General features: G+C 42.3%; 1 protein-coding gene across 1 annotated transcript; it reads right to left on the reverse strand.

Annotated features, from left to right (window-relative positions):
- Positions 1-12,104: 12,104 nt before the first annotated feature.
- On the reverse strand, positions 12,105-20,423 carry LOC118636284 (nuclear RNA export factor 2-like). The gene is made up of 19 exons (XM_036271361.1): positions 20,406-20,423; positions 20,034-20,117; positions 19,819-19,923; positions 19,648-19,725; positions 19,460-19,529; positions 19,225-19,313; positions 19,000-19,107; positions 18,720-18,829; positions 16,908-16,944; positions 16,411-16,479; positions 16,281-16,336; positions 16,029-16,136; positions 15,849-15,907; positions 15,631-15,746; positions 15,494-15,536; positions 14,860-14,932; positions 14,166-14,324; positions 12,259-12,319; positions 12,105-12,149 (listed from the first exon to the last, which is right to left on the reverse strand). Exons 4-19 carry the CDS (start codon positions 19,660-19,662, stop codon positions 12,105-12,107), a joined length of 1,218 nt encoding a protein of 405 aa, XP_036127254.1. The 5' UTR covers positions 19,663-19,725; positions 19,819-19,923; positions 20,034-20,117; positions 20,406-20,423.
- Between the last annotated feature and the right edge of the window lie 3,552 nt (positions 20,424-23,975).

Below are 23,975 nucleotides of genomic sequence, written 5' to 3' on the forward strand. Positions count from 1 at the left end.
ATTTCTTCAAATATATTCTCTGGCCCTTGCTTATTTTCTTCTTCTTCAGGGACTCCTATGATGTGAATATTATTACATTTCCAGTTGTCCCACAGTTCTCTTAAGCTGTCTTCCTTTTTTTAAATTTTTTTTTTCCTTTTGGTTTTCTGATTGGTTGATTTTTTCTACCCTGTCTTCTAATTCACTGATTCGGTCCTCAGCTTTCTCTACTCTGCTGTTTAGTCCTTCCAATGTGTTCTTTATTTCTGCTATGTCATTCTTCATTTCTTCTTGGTGGTTTTTTATTTCCAATTGGTTGATTTTCAGTGTTTCTATGTCTTACTCATGCTGTTGATGTCCTTACTCATGCTGTTGAGCTTCCTCAAGATCATGGCTTTGAATTCTAGCTCTGTTAACTTGCTTAACTGCATTTGATTTATTTCATCTTCGGTAGAGGTCTCTTGTTCTTTCATTTTGGATTTGTTTCTTTGTTTCACCATTTTGGCTATCTCAGTGGGTTTTGGAGCCTGCCAAATTTTTCCTTTGGGTGTTGGTGTTCTGCTGTTTGTGGCCCCCTCTACTTGGTTTGGATGAGTGTGGAAGGACCCACATTAAACACCACTTTCATGTCTTACTTTCCTGGGTAGAGTTGAAAGCCCAGGAATGGTTTGGTTATTTTACAGCTTTTTACCTGGAGGCTATTAGTCCAGGTTACTAGAGCCTTGGGTTCTCAGTTTAATGACACCCTCAGGTTTTCAGTGTAAGGGGATTTCCATAGGGTGTGGCATATTGTGGTTGTTAATGGGCCTCAATTTGCATTTCAATGGCCCACAAATGGGGTTGAATCTCTAAGAGAGGTACTGCAGCCTCTCCCCAGAGCCCTGGGAAGGAGCAAGAAGGCCACCATCCTGCATGGCTGCAACTCAGCAAAAGCTCTGAGCACCCTCCAATTCCCAGGTGTCCCCACATAGTTCCAGTCCAGTGCACCCTCCCTCTGCCAGAGTGCAAGGTAAGTCGCTTTGGCTATATTAGTGCTCTGTCCAGGCTCTCTGCACTGTGGAGCAGGCTTGAAAGTTTAAAGCTGAGGGTACTGCTCACAGCTAAGACTGCTGCTGTCCGTGGGATCCCAGCCCCCCTCTCGTGCCTCTGTAATTTTACCAGGATTGATTCAGTGTCCCTGGTTATATGATCCTCGCCAGCTACTTTTCTGTTCTTTTTTTCCCTAAGGATTTGTCTTTATTTTAGTTGTAATTCCAGTTCGGTTCTGGGAGATGGTCTGTGTAGCTTCCATTCACTCCACCACAATTTTGGAATTACCCTGATTTTGTTTATTTGCATCTTTTTCTCTTTCTTTCCTTAGTGAGTCTAGCCAGAGTTTTGTCAATTTATTATTCTTTTCAAAGAACCAGCTCTTGGTTGCATTAAATATTTTATATAGTCTTTTTTTTTTCTATTTCTCTTAATTATGCTGAATTTTTACTGTTTATTTTCTTCTGACTTTGAGCTGCTTTTGTTCTTTTTTTCTAGTTCTTTAAGAGGTAATGTTAGTTTATTTTGTTCATTATATTCCACAAATAAGTGAGATCATGTGATATTTGTCCTTTCTGATTGGCATAATACTTTCCAGGTCCCTCCAGGTCATCTCCAGGGGTAAGAGACCTTTTCTACTTACAGATGTATAGTATTCCATTGTGTAAATGTATCACATCTTTCTTTATCCACTCATCTACTGGTGCACACTTTTTTTCCAGATCTTAGCTATTGTAAATAGCGCTGCTATGAACACAGGGGTCCATATATTCTTTCTGATAGATATTTCGGGCTTCTTAGGATATATTCCTAGAAGTGGAATCACTGGGTCAAATGGCGGTTCAAATTTTAATTTTTTGATAAAACACTATATTGCTTTTCATAGTGGCTGCACCAGTCTGCATTCCCACCAGCAGTGTACTAGAGTCCCCTTTTCTCCACATCCTCCCCAGCACTTGTTTGATGATTTATTGATGGCAGCCATTTTTGCAGGTGTGAGGTGATACCTCATAGTCATTTTAATTTGCATCTCTCTGGTGATTAGTGACGTTGAGCATTTTTCATATGTCTCTTGGCCATTTGAATGTCCTGCTTGGAGAGGTGTCTATTCAGCTTCTCTGCCCATTTTTTAATTGAATTTTTGTCCTCCTTTTGTTGAGTTGTATGAGTACTCTTTATATATTTTAAATTAAACCCTTATCCGATGTATTATTGGCAAATATGTTCTCACATACAGTCGTTCCCTCTTCATTTTGATGTTAGATTCATTTGCTGTGCAGAAGCTTTTTAGTTTAATGTAGTCCCATTTATTAATTCTTTCCTTTGTTTCTCTTACCTTAGGCAAAGTATTAGTAGAAATTCTGCTACATGTGATATCTGAGATTTTGCTGCCTACATTTTCTTCTAGAATTTTTATGGTATCACGAGTGAAATTTAAGTCTTTTATCCATTTTAAGTTTGTTATTATGTGTGGTGTAAGGTTGTCTAGTTTCACCTTTTTGCATGTAGTTGTGCAATTTTCCCAGCAATATTTATTTAAGAGACTGTTTTTTCTCCATTGTATGCTCTTGCCTCCTTTGTCAAATATTAATTGAGCAAAATGCTGATTTCTAGTTCTCTGTTCTGTTTCACTGACCTATATTCCTGTATTAATTTTTATCATACACATATATATGTACTTTATTTTCCTATAAAATTGCCTGAGAAATTCTGCTCTTCAATTGTTATATTTAAAAATTATAGTTTTTATGTTTTTTAATTTTTTTAAATTAATTTATTTTTGTTACAGGGGTTTCTCCTTTTCCCCCCACTGATTCTCCCCTCCATTTCCCTCCCCATACTATCCCCACCTTTGTTCTCCATGTCCATTGTTCATACATACATGCATATAAGTTCTTTGGTGTATCTCCCCGCCCAACCCCTCTTAAGGGAATTGTCAGTCTGTACCCCACTTCCACATCTCTGGGACTACCCGATTCCTCAGACTGCTGTGCTCATTATATTCCACAAATAAGTGAAATCACGTGATATTTGTCTTTCTCTGCTTGGCTTGTTTCATTTAGGATAATACTTTCCAGGACCCTCCATGTCCTCTCAAAAAATAAGAGATCTTTCTTTCTTACAGCTGCATAGTACTCCATTGTGTATATGTACCACAGCTTTTGTTCAGGATTTTGGCATCTATGTTCATCAGGGATATTGGACTATAGTTTTTTTTCTTTGTAGAGTGTTTCTTCTGGTTTTGGAATTGGAATTATGTTGGCCTCATAAAACGAGTTTGGAAGTCTTCCTTCTTCTTGAATGTTTTGAAATAGTATGAGGAGGATGGGTATTAGTTCTCTGAATGTTCGGTAAAATTTTCCCATGAAGCCATCCAGTCCTGGGCTTTTGTTTGCTGGGAGAGTCTTGATTACATTTTCAATTTCTTCTGTTGTTATTGGTCTGTGAAATTTTTTTTATCTCTTCCCGATTCAGTTTTGAAAGACTACATGTTTCTAGAAATTTGTCCATTTCGCTTAGATTGTCGAATTTGTTGCTGTATAGTTGTTCATAATATTTGTTAACAGTCCTTTGTATTTCTGTTGTATCAGTTATCATTTCTCCTCTTTCATTTCTGATTTTGTGTAGTGGCTTTTCTCTTTGTTTCTTGGTGATTCTAGCTAAGGGTCCATCAACTTGTTTACCTTTTCAAAGAACCAGCTCTTTATTTCATTGATACTTTGAACTGTTTATTTTCTTCTCTGATCTTTGCCATTTGCTTTCTTGTATTTGCTCTGGGTTTTTCTTTTTGTTTGCTTTACAGTTCTTTAAGTTGTGAGGTTAGATAGTCTGTTAGAAATTTTCCTTGCTTTTTGAAGTAGGCCTGTCATGCTATAAACTTCCCTCTCAGAAGTGCTTTCGTTGCATCCCATAGATTTTGTGTTGTTGTGTGTTCATTTTTATTGGTTTCCAGGAATTTTTAAATTTCTTCCTTGATCTCCATGGTAACCCATTCATTGCTCAATAACATGGTATTTAGCCTCCATGTGTTCAAATGTCTTTGCATGTTCTTGTTGCAATTGATTTCTAGTTTCATGCCATTGTGATCTGAGAAGATGCTTGATATGATTTCAATCTTCTTGAACATGTAGAGATTTAGTTTGTGCCCTAACATGTGGTCTCTCTTTCAGAATGTCCCATGTGCATTTGAGAAGAATGTGAATTCTGAAGATTTGGCGTGTAATTCTCCATAGATATCTATGAAATACTTTTGATCTTGTGCTTCATTTAGAGTCTGTGTTCCTTGTTGTTTGTCTAGAAGATCTGTTCAGTGACGTCAGCAGGTGTTGAAGTCCCCTTCTATGATCGTATTGCTATCAATTTCTCCTTTGAAGTCCTCCAAAAGATTTTTAATATATGTTGGTGCTCCTATATTGGGTGCATATATGTTTACCAAGGTTATATCTTCCTGTTGGATACATCCTTTCAATATTATGTAGTGGCCTTCTTTGTCTCTAGTTATGGCCTTCATTTTGAAATTTATCAGGTATGAGTATTGTTACCCCAGCTTTCTTTTGCTTTCTGTTTGCTTGGAAGATTTTTTTCCATCCCTTCACTTTCAACCTATGTGAGTCTTTTGTTGTGAGGTGGGTCTCTTGTAAACAATATATATCTGAATCATGCTTTCTTATCCAATCAGCTACTCTGTGTCTTTTTATGGAAGCATTCAAACCATTCACATTTAAGGTGATAATTGATATGTACCTATTTATTGCCATTTTCGTTTAGTGTGGTTCTATTTTTCTTTCTGTTTCTTCTACTAATTACAGCAGTCCTTTTAGCATATCTTGCAGTGCTGGTTTGGTGTTAATATATTCCCTTAGCCTTTTTTTTTTTTTCTATAAAGCTCTTTATTTGACCTTCTATTTTGAATGATAGCCTTGCTGGATATAGTAGTCTTGGATTGAGATCAATTTTTTTTTTTTTCATGACCTTGATTACTTTATGCCACTCCCTTCTGACCTGTTGTGTTTCTGTTGAAAAGTAGGCTGAGAGCCTTATGGGGTTTTCTTTGTAGGTAACCTGTTGCTTATCTCTGGCCCCTTTAGGATTCTGTCTTTGTCTTTAATTTTTGATATTTAATTTGTATGTGTCTTGTTGTGGGCCTATTTGGGTTCTTCTTGCTTGGGGCTCTCTGTGCTTCTTGAACTTGAATGCCTTCTTTCTTCACCAAGTTAGGAAAGTTTTCTCTCATTATTTCTTCAAATATATTCTTCAAATATATTCTTCTAACCCTTGGCCATTTTCTTCCTCTTCAGGGATTCCTATGATGTGAATGTTATTACATTTTCAGTTGTCCCACATAAGCTATCTTCCTGTTTTTTATCTTTTTTTGTTTTGTTTTGTTTTCTGATCAGTTGATTTTTTTCTACCCTATCTTTTAATTCACTGATCCGGTCCTCAGATTCCTTTACTCTACTGGTTAGTCTTTTCAATGTGTTCTTTTTTTTTTTTAATCATCACTGGAGGACATTTTTCCATCTTTTGTTCAGATAGAGTGGGAGGGAAAGAGAGGGAGAGAGAGAGGGAGAAACATTGACATGAAAGGGACACATAGAGTGACTGCCACCTGCACAACCCAACCAGAGTCGGGGACAAACTGCAACCGAGGTATGTGCCCTTAGCGGGAACCAAACCCGGGTCTCTCCGGACCACAGGCCAACACTCTAACCACTGAGCCAAACCGGCCAGGGCTCAATGTGTTCTTAATTTCTGCTATGTCATTGTTCATATCCACTTGGTTGGTTTTCAATGTTTCTATATCTTTACTCATGGTGCTGATGTCCTTCCTCATGATGTTGAGCTTCCTCAAGATCATGGCTCTGAACTCTACCTCTGATAATTTGCTTATCTGCATTTTGTTTATCTCATCTCCAGTAGAGTTCTCTTTTTTTTTCATTTGGGATTTGTTTGTTTTGTTTGTTTGTTTGTCTGTTTCATCATTTTGGCTGTCTCAGTGGGTTTTGGACCCTGCCAAATTTTCCATGTTGGTGTTGGTGTTCTGCTGTTTGTGGCTCCCTCTACGGGGTATGGATGAGCCTGGGTGGGCCCACCTTAAACATCACTGTCAAGTCTTACTTTCCTGGGTGCCGCAGTCCAGCTGCAGCAGGATTCAGGAGGTGCCAAAGGTCGGTAAGGCATCGGCGCCAGGAGACAGATGACTACATGACTCAGAGGCAGTGTGACACTGTTCTGATTTATTTTTTTTTTTTATGTTTATATATTTTCTTTTTTGGCATAGGTTAAGCATTTGCGGTTATAGAAGCAGAAAGTTAAGTATCATAGTTCCAGGAGGTTAGTTTCATTTAGACAAAGGAAAGGAACAGAATGATACATAGACTTATTTTTGTAGCCGCAAAATATTGGCACCCAGATATATATATTTTTTAAGGATTCTTTGTCTAAGGTTATTGATTAACTTTATTCTAACCCCTATTTCTTTTCTCTTTCTTTAGATCAGCTATGTTTTGTTTAAGATCTCCAAGGAGATAAGGACAACATTTCTTATAATATCTATTCAATTGAAATAGAATAGAACGTTCTTGTTTTTTCGACCGTAGGCACCAGGGAGGACCTTGACATGCTAACTGTTTCATGAAAGGCAGGCTAGTGTAAGAAACATGTAGTCTGTCTTTGTTAACTATTTTTAATCTATCTTTATTATATACTCCTGTAAAGGGAAAGGGAGGGTCAGGAATCCCTTGTGAAATACTCCTTCTATCTGGGGAGGAGGCACAGGAGTATAGGGTGCCTCCATTAGTTCTATCTGTTGCAATTCATCTATGACTTGTTTATTAGAGACTTTCGAGGGAAATATTTTACCTAATTGAATTAGTAAATTGTTAAGACATTCCGGACATGCAGTGGTGACTGTTTCAGGGGAAGCTGGCATTTCTTCAGAATGTAATTGAAATGGCAAGATTTCAAACATTTTGTTTGCTATTCCCAGGTTAGTGATCAGGTAAATCAGAATAACAATTCTTGGTATAATTCCCGTAATACCAATTAGTCCCACTCCCATGCCACGTCCTCTTCCTAGAAGATGCATTCCTTGAAACTTTCCTCTCCGTGTCCAGACCTTGTCAGACGACATGGTTAGAAGAGGACATGGCACCTGGGTAGATATGCAAGCCCAGGAAAGGTTCAGTTATTCTCTAGCTTTTTCCTGGTGGCTAGTAGTCTCAGTTACTCAGTGCCTTGGAATGTAGCCCTGGTGTTCTGCCTAAAAGGATTTCCAGAGTGTGGGATCGATGCTGGTTATTAATGAGCCTCAATTTTTCATTCTTTGCCTCACCTGGGAAAGGCTGAATCTCCAATGGGGCGTGCTGCTGCTTTTCCCCACAGCTCTGGGAAGGGGCACGTTGTTCACAGCCCTTTGTGGCCACAACTCAGCAAAAACTCTGAGTGCTCTCCAAATCTCGGGTGGCCCCACAGAGTTCTAGCCCAGTCTGCCCTCCCTCTGCAGTAGCCCCAGGTGAGTGGCTGTTGCTATTTTAGTGGTCTGTCCTGGCTCTCTGGGCTGTGGAGTGGGCTTGGTCTTTATTCCCCAAGGGCTCTGCTCACAGCTAAGACTGCTGCTGTCAGTGGGCTCACAGCCCACCACTCTCTCGCACCTCCACAGATCCTACCAGAATCCCTGGCTATATGGTATTGTCCTGCTGGTTTTCTGTTGCTTTTATTTTATTTATTTAGTTTTTTCTTTTTTTTTTTTTTTTGAGGATTTGTCTTTATTATAGTTGCAATTCCCATTTGGTCCTGGGAGATAGTCTGTGTGGCTTCTATTCACTCCGCCTCTTTTTTCACATCCTCTAAGCCTATCTTGTGTGCAGCTAGGTTGCACAGGCCTTTCTGGTGCCCCTGCACCCTGCAAGTCCCAAGGGTAACTGGATTGCATCATCCCTCTGGGGACCCGGCTTTGTGCCTATGTTATGGGCTGCTGGGTTGCACAGGCCTCTCTGGTACTTCAGCACTCCACAGGCCCAGTGGGTAACTAGATCATGCAATCCCTGCTGGGTTGCACAGGCCTCTCTGGTGCTTCAGCACCCCTCAGTTCCTGCGGGTTATTGGATAGCACAGTCCCTGGTGTGTGGCACAAGCCTTCATGGTGCTTCAGCACCCTGCAGGACTTGCGAGTAACTGGATTGCACAGTCCCTGTTGGATGGCAAAGGCCTCTCTGGTGCCCCCTCACCCTGCAGTTCCAGTGGGTGGGCAGCTGAATCGCACCAGTTTTTCTTGTGCTCAGGCTTCCCACTGCACTTGTGAGCTATGGGACTACACAGGCCTTTGTGGATCTCCAGGTCCTGCTGTTGGCGGTTGGGGAGTGCTGCTGCCCCATGGGGCTCAAGTCCTGCTCAGCTATTGCTGTAGATTTTGGGGATGGGTCTCATTTGCTGGTCTGTGTTTCTGTTGCCTGGTGATGGATTTCTGCTCCCCAGCCTCTGTTGCTGGGGGTATATCTGGACTCTGATTGGGCTGCTACTATGGGGGATGGTGCTGGGCTCCTGGCTGTCTGTGGCTTCTGCGACCAGCGCCTTGGGAGCTCCACTACTGTGCACAGGTCTGTGTTGACACAGAGTGTCCACTGGTCTGATGGTGCCAGGTGTGCTGGTGGGTTCATGTTGCTGGGCCCTAGCCGCTCCCACTGCCTCCTCCCAGGGAAGACTCGGGATCTTCAAAAATGGTAGGACTTCCCCGTGGTGCAGGAAGAAGTGCCCTGAAGTGTTGCTTATGGTGGTAGCCGGCTGCTCTGTCCACAGCACAGGAACCTTCTGCTCAGTGTCTCTGCACTGCAGGGATTTGGTCGTCCACCTTCGCTACCACTCACACTCTCTCACACACTCACACACTCTCTCACACCCTCACCCTCTCTCAGATCCTGCCTGCTGCCATCTCTATATTACTGTTTTTGTGCAAGTACCAGACTGTTTTGATCACAATGGCTTTGGAGTATAACCTGATATCCAGTATTGTGATCCCTCCAACTTTGTTTTTCTTTTTCAAAATTGATGTGGCTATTCAGGATCTTGTTTGGTTCCATATAAACTTTTTGAGTATTTCTTCTAGATCTCAGAAGTACGCCATTGATATTTTAAATAAAATTGCTTTGAATTTATAGATTACTTTGAGTAGTATGGACATTTTATTGATGTTTATTCTTCCAATCCATGAACATGGTATATGCTTTCACTTTTTTTATATCTTCCTCTTTCAGTGTCCTGTAGTTTGCTGAGAAGAGGTATTTTATCTCCTTGGTTAAGTTTATTCCGAGGTATCTGAATTTTGTTGTTGTTGTTACAATGGCAAATAGGATTGTTTTTTAAATTTCTATTTCTGTGTGTTCATTATTGATGTATACAAATGTCAATGGATGCCCAGCTGGTGTGGCTCAGTGGTTGAGTGTCAACCTATGCACCAAGAGGTGGCTGGTTTGATTCCCAGTCAGGGCACATGCCCTGGTTCTTGGCCTGATCCCCAGTGGGGGACATGCAGGAAGGCAACCAATAGATGTTCTCATTGATATTTCTCTCTCCCTCTCTCTTTATCTCTCTAAAATCAATAAAGAAAATAAAATAAATGCCAATGATTTCTGGATGTTGATTTTGTATCCTACTACTTAGCCAAACTCATTTATTAAATCTATTTTTTTTTTTTTTTAATTTGAGTCCTTAGGGCTTTCTATGTATAATATCTTGCCATCTGTGAATAATGACAGTTTCACCCCTCCTTTCCAGTTTGAATGTCTTTTATTTTTCCTTCTTGTCTGATTGCTGTGGCTGAGATTTCCAGTATTATGTTAATTAAGAGTTGTAAAAGCTGACGTCCCTGTCTTTTCCTGTTCTTCAGAGGACTTATTTTAGTTTTTGCCCATTGAGTATGCTGTTCTTTGTAGGCTGTCATATATGGCCTTTATTGTGTTGAGGTATGATCCTTCTATTCCCACTTTGCTGAGTTTTTATCAAAAATGGGTGCTGGACTTTGTCAAATGCCTTTTCAGCATCTATTGTTATGGTCATGTAATTTTTATCTTTCATTTTATGTGCTGTGTCACATTTATTGATTTTCAAATATTGTACCAGCCTTGCATCCCAGTGGTAAGCCCCACTTGGTCATGATGTATAATTTTTTCAATATATTGCTGGATCCAGTTTGCTATGATTTTGTTGAGGATTTTGGCATCTGTGTCCATCACAGATTGGCCTATTTTCTTTCTGATGAACGAAATAGATTCAGAGACATGGAAGTAAGAATAGACTGACAAACCTCTGATGGAAAGAGGTGAGGAAGCAGCAAGAGATAAACTAAATAAATTATATGCATAACCAATGAACACTGATATCAGTATGGTGAAGGTGGGGTGGTGGGAGTAGGGAGGAGTGTGTCGAAGTGGGAAAAAGGGGGGACAGCTGTAATAATAAAAAATTATAAAAAGATGTAATGTTAGGTTGTTTACTTGGGATTTTTCTTGTACCTTGAGATAGACCAGTAATAATATAAACTTTCCCTTTATTACTGCTTTTGCTGTATCCCAAAAGTTTTAATATGTCTTACTGTCATTCTCATTTATGTGTGTCTATTGATCTCTTCTTTGACCCAGTAGTTTTTTAGTAGCATGTTGTTTAATTTTCACATATTTGTGTGTTTTTTCCACTTCATTTTGCTAGTGATTTATACTTTCATAGCAATGTAGTCAGAGAACATGCTTGGTATGATTTCAGTCTTCTTAAATTTGTTAAGAAGTTGTGGAGAAATAGGAACCCTTATTCACTGCGGGTGGAACTGTAAACTGGTGTAGTCACTACAGAAATCAGTATGTAAGTTCCTTAAAAATTTAAGAATAGTTATCATTTGGTCCAGCAACCTCTCTTTTGGGTATCTACCAGAAATATTTGAAAACATTTATTTGCAAAGATAGATGCACCCTTATGTTCACTGAAGCATTATTCATGGTGGGAAAAACATGGAAACAACCAAAGTATCCTTCACTAGATGACTGCATAAAGAATATGTGGTACATATATACAATTTGGCCACAAGAAAAGATGAAATACTGCCATTTGCAACAGCATGAATGGATCTTGAAACTATCATGTTAAGTGAAATAAGTCAGACCAAAAAGGTCCCACAGGACTGACCATAATGTAAGATTCCATGTTATTTTTGTTTGTTTGGAAGTGGAAACAAATGGCTGAACCCCAAGCATGTGGAGATAGAGCATCCAGTGTCAGCTCTCTGAGAAATGCACTGGGAAGACAGACTGATTCTCCCTTACTCTCAGGTGCTGAAGTGAGATCCAACCCCCAATGCACCTTCAAAAAGGGGAAGGAAGCTCTACAGTGGATGGAAAGACAAACACAAACATGGTGAAACGTGTGAAAAAATAAACAAACATTTCTCATTCACCTGTGTGCATACTGTAAACTTGTTCACCGTATGATCTTTGAAAAAATTCAGATGATGATTCGGAAGAAGTAAAATATATAAGTCCTCTCTTCTTTCCTTCCACAGCCCTCACTATGCAGTGGGCATCCCTGGCAAAACCCCTTTGTTCCAGGTCCCATGCCTGTTTCTTCAGGCCTCCAGGTAGTGCATCTGACTAAGTCACACTGTCTCCAAAGGCCAATCTCTGGAAGCACCGTGTTTCCATTCTCATCAGAATGTATTGACAACTACCTATGAAGTCAAGCCTGAATGTATCTGCTAGAGACTGCCAGAGTGAATGGGGGAGTTAGATATGAAGAAGGCAGGGCCTTTCAGTCCTGAACCAATTGGCTCACGGTTGGGCAGGGGAAAAGTGATCCAAGGCACACAATATACAGTGTGTAACATCACTCTTTATTATGAAAAAACAAAAACAACAACAACAGTAGTGATCGTGAATGGGGAAAATAAACAGAACAAATGACACTTCAGGTGGTTAAGTTACCTGACCTATAAGGTAATTTTGGCTTCTTGGTCAGCCAGGCCTCCAGCCCCAGTCATGGGTATGGCCTTAGGCTGGAGAAAGAGAAACCAAAATGATGGGCATGAAGACAAAGATGGCATCCAAGGGCTCTTTTTAAGGGATTTGTTTGAAGGCCTCCTCTGGGATCTTGCCCTCGATCTGGACAGGAGAAGGGGTATCAGAAGAGCCAGCTTTCTGAGTTTTATTCCAGGGCACCAGATTCCACCACCTTGGCCTTCTCAAAGGCCCAGTGATACCCAGACCTCACCTTGAGCATAGTGAAGACCTGAGCAGCTCTGGTGTAGTTCCACTCATTGTCCTGAAGGCACCTGGAGTGGGAAAAGAACAGGTGGTCTCCATTAGTACTATAGTACAGACACACTGACCATGCAATGCCATCACGAAATCCATGCTGAGATACATGTACCAGAATAAGAACTATGTGTAATGAGGAATAAAGACCCAGTGAAAATCAAAACATCTGACACTAGCATTCATGCCCACTAGAATTCAAAACAGAAAAATAGAAATGTGCAAAAGAACATGAGAGTTTAATATATGTTGATAAAGATGTTCAAGAAAATAACAGATATAAACAGAAAATACAAGTTTTTATATACTTAGGAGATTACTAGGTCACATGGTAACTCCATGTTTAACATTTTGAGGAACTTCCAAAAAGTTTTCCACAGTGAAATCTCCACTTTACACTTGTACCATTAATATATGAAAGTTCTAATATTTCCACTTCCTCATCTACACTTAACTTCCATTTCACTCAAAAGCCATCTTAGTGTGTATGAAGTGGTATCTCCTCCTTATTTGATTTGAATTTCCCTAATGACTAATGATGTTGAGCATATTTTCATGTAATTTTTGGTTATTTGTATATCATCTATAGAGAAATGTCTATTCAAATAATTTCTTCATTTTCAAATTGGTTTGTCCTTTTATTGTTGAGTTAGTGTCTTCAGATATTCTGGAAAGTGTATCTTATCAGACATGAGATTTGCAAATATTTTCTGCCATTCTGAGGGTTGTAGTTTCACATTCTTGATAGAGTCCTTTGAATGCACAAATATTTTAATTTTGATGAAGTGCAATTTGTTCCTTTAGTTGCTTGTACTTTGGTGTCATATATGAGACGATTGCCTAATTCAAGGTGATGGAGATATATACCTATGTTTTCTCAAGTTTTCATAGCTGTAGATCTTACATTTAGCTTTTTGATCCATTTTGAGTAATATTTGTATATTGTGTTTGGTAATAGTCAAAATTCATTTTTTTGCATGTGTCCCAGATCAATTTGTTGAAAACACTATTTTTCTCAAATAAAAAATTTTGGCACCTAGTTGAAAATCAATCGACTATAAATGTCACAGTATATTTCTGGACTCTCAATTCTATTGCATTAACCTGTATATCCACCCAAATGATAATACCAATATAGTCTTGATTACAGTAACTTTGTAGTAAGCCTTGAGATTCTAGGGACTGAGAATTATGACCACCCCCCAACCTTACATTTCCCTTTCAATATTGTTTTTAGTATTCTAAGTCCACTATACTTCTATGTGAATTTTAGGACCACATTATCAATTTCTTGAAAGGAGCCAGCTAAAATTTTGACAGGAATGATGTTGGGTTTGTGGAACAGTTCGAATAGCATTACCATCTTAACCATATTAAGTTTTGCAAATAATAAATATAGCATGTCATTCCATTTTTAGATTTTATTCAATTCATTCCAAAAATATTCTGAAGACTTTAAAGTATAAATTTTTCACTACCTTAGTCTTATTTTTGATTCTACTATAAAATAATTTTGTTAATTTCATTTTAAGATTGTTGATTGCAGTACATATAAATAAAAATAATTTTTGTATATTGATCTTGTATCCTGAAACAGTGCTAAACTTGTTTATGTATTCTAATAGTTTCTTAGTGGCTTCATTAGGATTTTCCATATACAAGATCATGACACCTGAGCATTACACTATTTTTAAAAATCTTTACATATATCATCATAAAATTAGGATACTTTCTTCATAAGCCTACTATTTTTTAAAGCAAAACATCACAGTGCTTATTTTTCTAAATTGCTTATGTGTTCACATTATTCAGCCCCACGATCCCTGAACTACCTCTCACCCTCAAAACACACCCAATACTCACTTCTGAGACCACTGTGGTTTCATGCCAGACTGGGTGGAGAAAACCTGCACCATTTCCTGCTGCTCCTGAGAGAGGGTGGGCACTGGGATGGAGAATGACTTCTGAATCTCACTGGGTGTGGCGTCCCTCACAAACAGCTCATCATTCACGATGAATATACTAGAGAAAAATGATCCTTCAGACAACTGATGGGTAGACAACAATACACTCCAACAATGATTTTACTTCCATAGCCACTCAGCAACCAGATTTCTCCTATACCCCACCTGTACCTGTCCCAGATTCCATGCCTGGTAGCTATGCCCTTCTCACAGACACCACCCTTGGAGACAATATACCAGTTTCATTAGATTTCCACCTCTGACCCCATTGCATTTACTCTGTTAAACAGCCCAAGGGAGAGGACAGTCTAATCCCATTTTCAGAGGAAGACATAGTGTCCCTAAGGTCATGTGATTTCAGGTATCAAGTTAGTTGAGTGTTGGGGGTCACACAGAGGACATAAAAGAAACCTGGAACACTATGAGTAGTCTAACTCCAGACCCATGCTCTAAACCCCTATGCAGTCCTGTCCTTGGATCTACCTGTTGGCTTCCCACAATACCGAGAAAACGCCGAGGACATGCACTGGCACATTCTCACAGGCCTGAGCACAGGCTGGGCTGCATGTTCCCTCCCAGGGCATAGCACTCACCTGGAATTGCTGGCAGGAGTAACGATGAAGGTCCGAGTGAAAGCACGAAGAGTACCCTGAGACCTTCCATCCACTTCAACAACAAACAACAATACCCCCTTGAAGTCCCACATGCTTCACTCATTCACACGGCATTCCCCAGTCAGGGTGGGTGTTGCTACTCATGCCAAGGGGATAATTGTTCACTGGGAGTGAGGGTGTTGGGCATGGGGAGGTCAAAAGAGGAGCAATCTGCTCCCACTGATGTGGGCCTTACTATGTGCCAGGCCCTGGGACAACTACTTCATTTCATTTGATTGATTTTTGCATCTACCCAATAGGTGGGTATTATTATCCCCATTTTATAAATAAGAAAAACGAGAAGTTGAATAATGGGCCCAAGTTTGCACAGTAAGGATCTGGGATGACAGGTATCACACCCTATACCTGTACCCCCAAAGTCCCAGCTGTCTGGGGCTTACAGGCATGGATGATGGTCTGACCAGGAGGGTTTGGGGGCAGACTGGAGGCAGGAGAACACAGAGAAAATAATAAGAAAGGGAAGGGATCAGATAAACAGAGAGTTTTGAGAGGGAGCCCAGCCAGGGGAAGGGAGATATGGGGCATGTGGGGAGGGGACTCTACATGCACTTACCTTCCCTGAACACCCCACTGACACAAAAGCAGAGAATCCTTTCCTGCAAGGAAGAGCGCAGCTGCTCAGCTTCCACCTACACCTCCCCCATATCTGCCTCTTTCTGGCCCTGCCTGAGGGAGGAAGCAGGTGCTCACCGACTGGAACCAAACGTCCACCAGGAAGGAGCTGAGGTCATGATGAGTTTTCGGCAATGCACAGAGGGAGCTCACGATGTCATGTTTTGTATATTTCAGCAGCTGAAAATGCAGGTCTGTGGGGGGAGGACAGCAAAGGTCAGGGTTGCCTCTTCCTGAGATCTATGACTGACCCATTCACACCTTTCCTGGCCCAATCTTCTCCATCCCACACGCACTGGGGTCCTTGAGGATCTCCATATTTATGTTATCCTTGAAGTACTCAAACAAGCTGCTTCTAGGAGAAAAGGGAAAAACAGAATGTTGTGGTCCGGCCAGTGTGGGTGTTTCCATGACCTGGCCAGTTTCTGCTGGGGAGACAGAAGCCCCAGAATCAGAGTCTAAGCTGTGATACTCACATGGCTGGGTTGTCCCAGATGAAGGGAATGGTCAGGGAGAAGCAGGCTTCATCGTGATAAGCACCAAGGAGACGCTGTCTGTCTCCAGAGTCATAGATCAAGTAATATCTGTGAGGGGACAATGAAGACAGTTTAACTCTATGGAATGGACCTCAAAGGGGACATGAAAACTCTCAGGACCAGACATGTGGTTGGATGGCCAAGACTATCCCTGCCCTCCTCCCCATTCCTCATGGTCTCCGGAGTACTCACTGCTGTAAGAATTGCAGGACTTGAGTCTTCAGAACATCAGATCCATTACAGCTTTCCTGGAATCAAAGACATTTGAGACCACGTGGCTGATAAAGCCTCCATAGCCCAAATATTGGTCTTTCTTCCTCACCTTCAAGGGCTTGCTTATGTAGGGTCTGTCAATGTTAACAGTAGTTGGTGGGGGTAAATCCTGGCCATCCTGGAGAAGGGAAGGTAAGTTAGCCATGCAGACCAGGGAGGTGGTCCTGGATGACTAGGGGAAAGAATGGGCATAGGAGACAGTGAGGTCAGAAGTGAAAGAGCCCTGGAAATTCCATGGGCAAGATTTTATGGGGCATTTGCATCATGAGGTCCTGGAAGTCTCTACTGTTTCATTATGCACCTTGTATGTATGTGTGTCTGCATGTGTTTGTGTTTTTCTCTCTCTCTCCTTGTGCTCTCTTCCTCTCTCTCTCTCTACATTTTCCCAGAGATTATTCATATTCATGCCTTTTCCAGAAATCCATGTCCCCCAAAATGCATAAGGGTCTAATGTTAACATGCAATCTAGACAAGACTAAAAGGGATTGGGAGCAGTTGTAGAGGTTGTCAAGTTAGCAAGAGAAGATGAGGAATGAAGACACTTACCAAACGTAACAACTTGGGGAAACATTTCCTGATGGCGCTGTCCGAATCCAAAAATAGAAAGAAGTGGTTGATAGCATGGGTTGCAATGCTCCCATTTACTTAAAACACTGATGGTCTGAACAGAGATAGTGTTCTGCCCACCCAGGAGCCCCTCAGCCTCTGATTTCAAGGCTTCTAGGTCCACTTCCATGCCCAGCACTGACCATCTGCCATATGGGATCTCTGAAACACACAGTCTGCTCATCTCTCTCCACACCTTCACATTCATATTCATCCCTCCCTTCCTGCTTCCCTCACCTTTTCTCTACCTCCCCCTATCTCTCCCTCTCCTTCCTCTGGGATAGTTCCTTCTAGACCAGTGACTTCTTCTCCAGTGCCAGGAGACACAGCATTGAGATCCCAGAATCCAGGTTTTCTTCCTCCTCCCTGCCTCCCTTCCTCTCTCCAGGCCTCCACTGATCACTCCAGAGAGAAGAGGTAATGGGTAGGGGCCCAGAATCCTGCCAGGAAAAGGACATGTCCCAGGGATAGACCAGGAGCCTGGGGAAGGAGGTGAGGAAGGGAGGCATTAAGAAGCAGAGAGGGAAAGGGAGGGAGATGAAGACAGGAGTGGAGATTGGGGAGACCTAGAACAGTAGAGACAAGGGAGAAAGAGAAAGAAAATAGAAGGGAAAGCAGCTCTGCCCTGGAGGTGGGGGTGGGGGTCAGATAAGAGGAGAGAAGAAAGGGGACATGGCAGCCCTTTCCATCATCTGTCACTGGCTGTCCCTGGGATCTGAGGTACAAATGGAAAACATGGAGATGTAGGCCTCAGGGCCATGGGATTCTCGCTGACCCTTTGTCACATGTGGGAGCTTAATCTGAACTAGGCATGGGAAACACACCAGCCACGGGATCAGGAGGCCTTCCTCAGAAGCAGTAAGCATCATGTCCCAGGTGAGCTTGGCGTTGGGGGTCTGTGGCCCCCTCTTATGATCACCACCTTCTCTCCTCATGGTCTCTGTGCACCTTTGCCTGTCTTAGTTGGTTCCTTGCCAAAGGAATCCTACCTGTTTCAGGCTACCCAGGGCTCCTATAAAGGACCAGGCAGGTTATATGATGTGTGGAGAGAGTGTCAGTGTCCCTGAGAGGACTGTCTTTCTGTCTGCTCCACCCTCTCTGCCGTCAGCCTTCCACTGCTGCCTCAAGAGGCCCTCTGCTTACTGGTGGTGGCTCACTTCTTGCCCCAACTCAGGGAACCCTGGATTCTCCCAAGGAGGGCATCTCCCTGGTGTTGCACCAAAAAAACGGAAGTCATGATGACAGCCACCCAGGGCCTGGGCCCTTGGTATGGTGTTAGAAAGTCCCACACCAACTTGAGATTCAAGGGAAGACCCTTTAGAAGAAAGGAAAAGAAGGTCTTCCCAGCATAGGATGGGGATACTCTATCATCTCAGAAGCAGATCAGCATAAGCCTGTGTTGGAGGATGTTTCTCAGCCTAGATCAGCAGTATCTTCCTCCAAGCTCAATACCCCTAGTCCTGGAGATAGGGCAGGGGGAGCCCTGCACTCTGAAGCATATTCTTGGATGGACATGGCACAGAAAACTAGATGCAGAGTTGGGAACCAGATCCCAGACCATGACAACAGGTGAACAGGTCAGAGGAAGGACAGAGACCTCTAAGGACAGGCGAGGGACAAAGAAGAGAAGGTGGGGCCTATGATCCTCCCAGAGAACCAGGGCTGCCACCTGCTGTGGTCGGGCACTGTCAGGAGTAGTTCAGGCTCCCAGGAGTCAAAGGTCCCCAGGAAGGGTGACGGGTTTACACTGACCTGATGTACATGGATTGGTCTGGGAAGGTGTGGCACAAGGGGTTATCTTCCAGCCACAGCTCTTCAAGCTTCAGGCCTTTGATCTTGTCCAACTCCCAGGTGGATTTCAGCTGAGAAATATGGGAGAAAACTGAAAAATAGTCCAAGGGACAGAGGGGCATCCAAGTCCCTGCACCCATAGCTCCCCTCCTCTCCAAGTACCTTTGCCTGCCGGCCATGATCACACTGATAACCACCACCATCTACTATCAACTCAGGTTTGATCTGTCCCTCTTCTCACCTCGTTTTTGGAGAGGTTCAGGATCTTGATTGTGGGGGCCATCTGTATAATATCAGACAGGCCATCCAGCTGGTACAGTCTGTTGTTGTGCAAGTTCAAGGACAACAGCTTTAGGGAAGAGAAGTTAGAGTAACGATTATGATCTAGGACCTCAGAGACAAATCCACCTTCCATCCCATCTGTTCCACCCGTACCATAACATCAGCACTGGGTCTAAGGCCTCACCTCAGGGAAATTCTTTTCGATGATCTGCAGGGTGGCAGCCATGCAGCTTCTCCGATTCAGGATTATATTAATATGAAGATGGGCAAAGCCTTCAAGAAGACAAGAATAGGGAATCACAAGACTGAGAAGGGCTTGAGAACAGCACCAACCCCTCCCTCATTACCATCCGTAAGTCTACCTCCCAGGCAGAACCCTCTTCCCTCTCCTGCCCTATAATTATTGCTGTCAGCCATACCTGGGTCATAGCGGAGACTCTGGAGGTCAAGAGCTTTGTGGGACACATCGTATCGTTTGTTCATGGTCAGCTGCAGAAGGAGATGAAGAGAGATCTCTGAGGCTATAGTGGTGACTGGGAGGTCAGGAGCTGGAGGAGGAACAGGTGGATCTAAGAGAGGGCATATATGTGCCTTGAGTCTGCATTACCTTTAGCTGCTCCATTTCTTCTGGCTTCAGTTTATCCTGCACAGAGTAGGGTACAGAAGTACTGACAAAGATAGGTATCTGCAGGAAAAAGAGTTGGGGTAAGGAAGGTGACAAAGCCCTGCCTGTCCTCCTGACCAAGGATTGAGTAGAGATAATGACCTTGACACACACCTTTTTGTTCTCCTCATCATAAATTTTATAGCTGACATCCTTCAATGCAGAAGCAGCACTAGCATCTTGGACAAAGAACTGGGCCCTGTTTTGCGCATAGTGAAACTACAAGGATTGAAGCAACAGCAATCCTGTCAGAGGCTAATGGCCCCATCTGAGCCAGGTCTCTCTCTCTTCCCTGTGTCCCCTCATCAGGCTTCACCATCTTCTCTTACCTCCACTGGAATGAAGGGGATACTACAACGGCTCTGGATGGAATCTATCAGCCAAGTCTTGTCATACTTTCTTCCATAGGGAATCTAAGGGTCAAAAGAAGAGACGCGGAGAAAAGAAACAACAGGGAACTAGTCCAGAGAACTAGACCCAACACAGTGTTCTGTTCCTACCTTCTCCTGAGCTTTAGAGGTTTTCTAAAGGGACCACTGGCCCAATTTCTTATCTTTGTGCTAAATATGGATTTCCTGAATGCTCTTTCTCTTCATTCAAAAGCTCTCCTCAAAATTATAAATGTAGGATGTTTAATGTGTGCTTCCTTTTATAAGGTTCAAGGTTATCCCATTTAGTGCAGACCTTGCCATGACACTCACTGTGATCTTGAACCATCTCCTTGTTATTTCATCTTGTGGGTTCTCTGTTTTTCGTTGCAGAGGTTTTCTACCTCTCCACACAGTAATACCAACACAGCCTTCATTATGCAATTTCACTCGCCTTTTGTTGCATTGGATGATATAGGGAGTGCTGCAGGGGGAAGTGGAGAGAAAAAGGGTGGCCATAAATGATAAGAAAGCTGTCTATACACTCTTGTGTCTCTGGCACCAGGACTACAATTAGGATTGCTCAACCATGATTTCATTTCTAGCATTATTCAGCTTTCCAGTGAGAGACGAAAAAGAAAACCATGGACAGTGAAAAAGAGTTGCACAGTCTCATGGGCTGCTACATGCAACCCAGGCTGCCTGGTCACTTACTGTCTTGCTTGGTACTTCTGGACTCCCCTCATCCCCATGTATCCATTATCCTTATGGGGGTGTGAAGGTTGAAGCTCATATCCGCCATGCTGATAGTGATGGGTCCTCTTGCCAATGTTACCTCGGAAAGAATTCCAACCTTCTTTTTTTCCTTGGGGTGAGCTGCCACCATCACTGTCTTATGAAACAAGAAAAAAAAAAAAAGTTTGGAGATGCATCTGTGTCCACTTACCTTGTAGCACATCTAAGGCTAACATGGTAGGGCAACAAAGTGCTTCCTTTCCTGGCGTAGTACAAGCTTTATGTCAAGTGGAATAGAGGTAACAGCCTCTTCATCTGTCCCACCTTTCCCCAAAAAGTAGTCTATTTGAAGTATCCAGAGTGAGCTTTCTCTTGCCCAGTCTGAAATGCCTTTGAGTTCAGGAGACAGCTCTTTCTAATCTCAGCTCTTATGTAACAAGGGTCTGACTGACAAACTAGAATGATGTTTCAGAAACAATTTCCAAATCACTGGGTATTTTTCTTTTCTATTCCAACTATCGATTGCCAATTTGATTCCTCGATGATCACAGAATGTACTCCGTGTGATTTCATTTCTTTTTAAACTTGTGGAGATTTGTTTGATGGCACAGGATTTGACCTGTTTTGGTAAATGTTACAATGACAATTGAAAAATACTGTATTCTGCTGCTTTTGGGTGGACTATTTGTCATGTAGAACCTGTTAGGTTATTGCGTTCATCTAATTTCCTCTGTGCTGATTTTCTTTCTAGCAATTCTATCACCTGCTGAGAGGGGGTCTTGAAGGCCCCAACTCTATTGTGGACTTGGCTATTTCTCCTTTCAGCTCCATCAGTTTTTGCTTCGTCTATCTTTTGGCTCCGTTGTTTGGTGCATGCAAACCTAGTTCCCTCATGTCTCCCTGGTGGATTGGTCTTTTTTTTTTTTTTTAATCCTCACCTGAGAATATTTTTGCTTTTATCTTTAGATAGAGCGAGAGGGAGAGATGGAGGAAGAGAGAGAGAGAAACATTGATGCGAGAGAGACACACTGACTGGTTGCGACCCACATGACCCCAACTGGGACCAGGGATCAACTGCAACCAAGGTACCTGCCCTCAGTGGGAACTGAACTCTGGACTCTCTGGTCCATTGGCCGATGCTCTAACTGCTGAGCCAAACCAGCCAGGGCAGATTGGTCCTTTTATCTGTGTGTATGCCTCTCTTTAATAAGTCTCTTGCAAACTGTCTACTTTATTGGAGATTGTAGCCACAGGTATACTCATAAAGTGCCTTTGCTATACTGTACTCTACATTCACTCCTAGGAGTTGTGTTGCTGTCCATCTCTTCCCCCCACTCCCAAAAGCTCCTGCCAAAGTATGTATTTTACCATGTGGAAGGATTTGGCCATTTTTCTTGCCATCTACAGAAATTATGTAGTCTCCATTCTCTCTCTCATACATGGATTCATTTAGGGTATTCTATGTTTACCACATTCAAATGAAACATTATACCAGCAGACATTACTGGTGGTTTGAGGGAACAGGAAGATAACAGGAATTAGACTGTTAAAACCACATTCCTTTGGGGTCTCACATTTAATGTTCTCTGGGTTTGTGTGTTGTACATTTTGTACATTAATTACTCTATGTTGACTCAGGGCCTCTTATGAGTAAAACTCCATTCACTGCTGATCATTCCATGATGTACTGAAGACAACCAGGCCTCAGATGAATTCTTCTGAGGTGCCATTGCCATCAGTGTGTGGCCCACTGTCAAGGCAATCCTGTAACTCACAGCCTTTGAGAACTCTCAGTAGAAGTGAAATTGAACATGGCTGGAGCATCTGACCCAAAAATATCACTCCCTCGGTTGCCAAAACTTGGAGGACCCCTGGAGTGCTCTCTTTCTCTCACATGCCACATCCCAGTGATCAGGAAATACTCTAGGCCTCTTCCCCAAAGTCTATCCAGATCTAACCACTTATCACCACCTCCATTACTACTGCTCTGGCCAGGACAGATGGCGAGGAGGCAAGGATGAAAACAGAGGAACCAGATGGAAGGCAGCATAATCCAAGACATACATGTTGGTGCCTTGGACAGAGTGTAGGTCCCATCACTTCACTCTGCTCAAAATCATATAACAATGCTTTGAAGCCAATCAACATGGTAAACAGTCATGACTTCATAATGCTGGTAAACAAGTATAACAACAACAAAGAGGGACCTTTTTGGTGACTTTTGGTGAATGCCAGGAAATCAACTGATTATCATGAAAATCCATCCATGAAAGGAAAAAAAAATCAAATATTAAAGAGAGGAATAATGGCAGGATGTCAGTGTATGGTGTGAGGAAAGAGCCCTATACATTTTCAAGAGCTGACATTACTTCAGAAAGAGCATTACTGAGGGAAAAGTGTAAAAGTGAGCTAGCTAACAGCTTCAGCAATGCCCAGACCAACCAACTAAATATTTCTGGTGCCTAAAGAGGGCCAGAGCCTTCCCTCATTGAGGTAATTGAAACACAGGTGACTGCAAGCATGTCTATGTTTGGGAATCTCTCAGGAGAGTGAGTATATAAGCCACAGAGGGACACCCTCATACCCAAACACGAACAAGCATACACACCCACATCCACTTACTGAACATTTGCATATTAGCACCATCCCTGTCTCACAGTCTTGCTGCCAGAATCAAAAGTGATGAGGTATTATAAACCAGCGAGTGCCTCTCACCCAGGCTGCCTGGTTTCCCCCTCAAGCTCCACCAGGTATTAGCTGATCTTCCCACAAAGAAATAGTTGTGAGTATCCTTTAAGACATCACGTGTGTATGTATAGTACTTCCTGTGTCATTTTTGAATTCTGCCTACATCATTGCTATGCCACTGAGTTCATGGCACGGCATCCCTGCCATAGTAGGGAAGGAATGCTGTGAGAAGGAAACCCACACTTGCCCAGCAGCAACCAACATTTGCTCAGTGTTGGGCAGACTCACTAGATTTCCTTGGCCTCCTCAATAGAAGCTCCATGGCAACATATTCATGGTCCCTTTTCAGATCATAAATATTAGGCTCATAAACATTAATTACAATTTTCAGGATTTCTCAGCCAAGTAAGTGGCAGAACAGGAATTGTGTCCTTGCCTCTTGGTATACCTTTTTGTCCTAAGTGACTCTCCAGCTACTGC

Source organism: Molossus molossus, unplaced genomic scaffold, assembly GCF_014108415.1.
Source record: "Molossus molossus isolate mMolMol1 unplaced genomic scaffold, mMolMol1.p scaffold_m16_p_2, whole genome shotgun sequence".
In the NCBI taxonomy this organism is placed as follows: domain Eukaryota; kingdom Metazoa; phylum Chordata; class Mammalia; order Chiroptera; family Molossidae; genus Molossus; species Molossus molossus.

Coding starts and splice junctions, on each gene's coding strand:
- LOC118636284 (XM_036271361.1), bottom strand. Junction 16,137..16,280: donor GTCCTGCAATTCTTACAGCA/GTGAGTACTCCG, acceptor GTCCCCTCACAG/ATATTACTTGATCTATGACT. Junction 15,908..16,028: donor ATCTGGGACAACCCAGCCAT/GTGAGTATCACA, acceptor CTTTTCTCCTAG/AAGCAGCTTGTTTGAGTACT.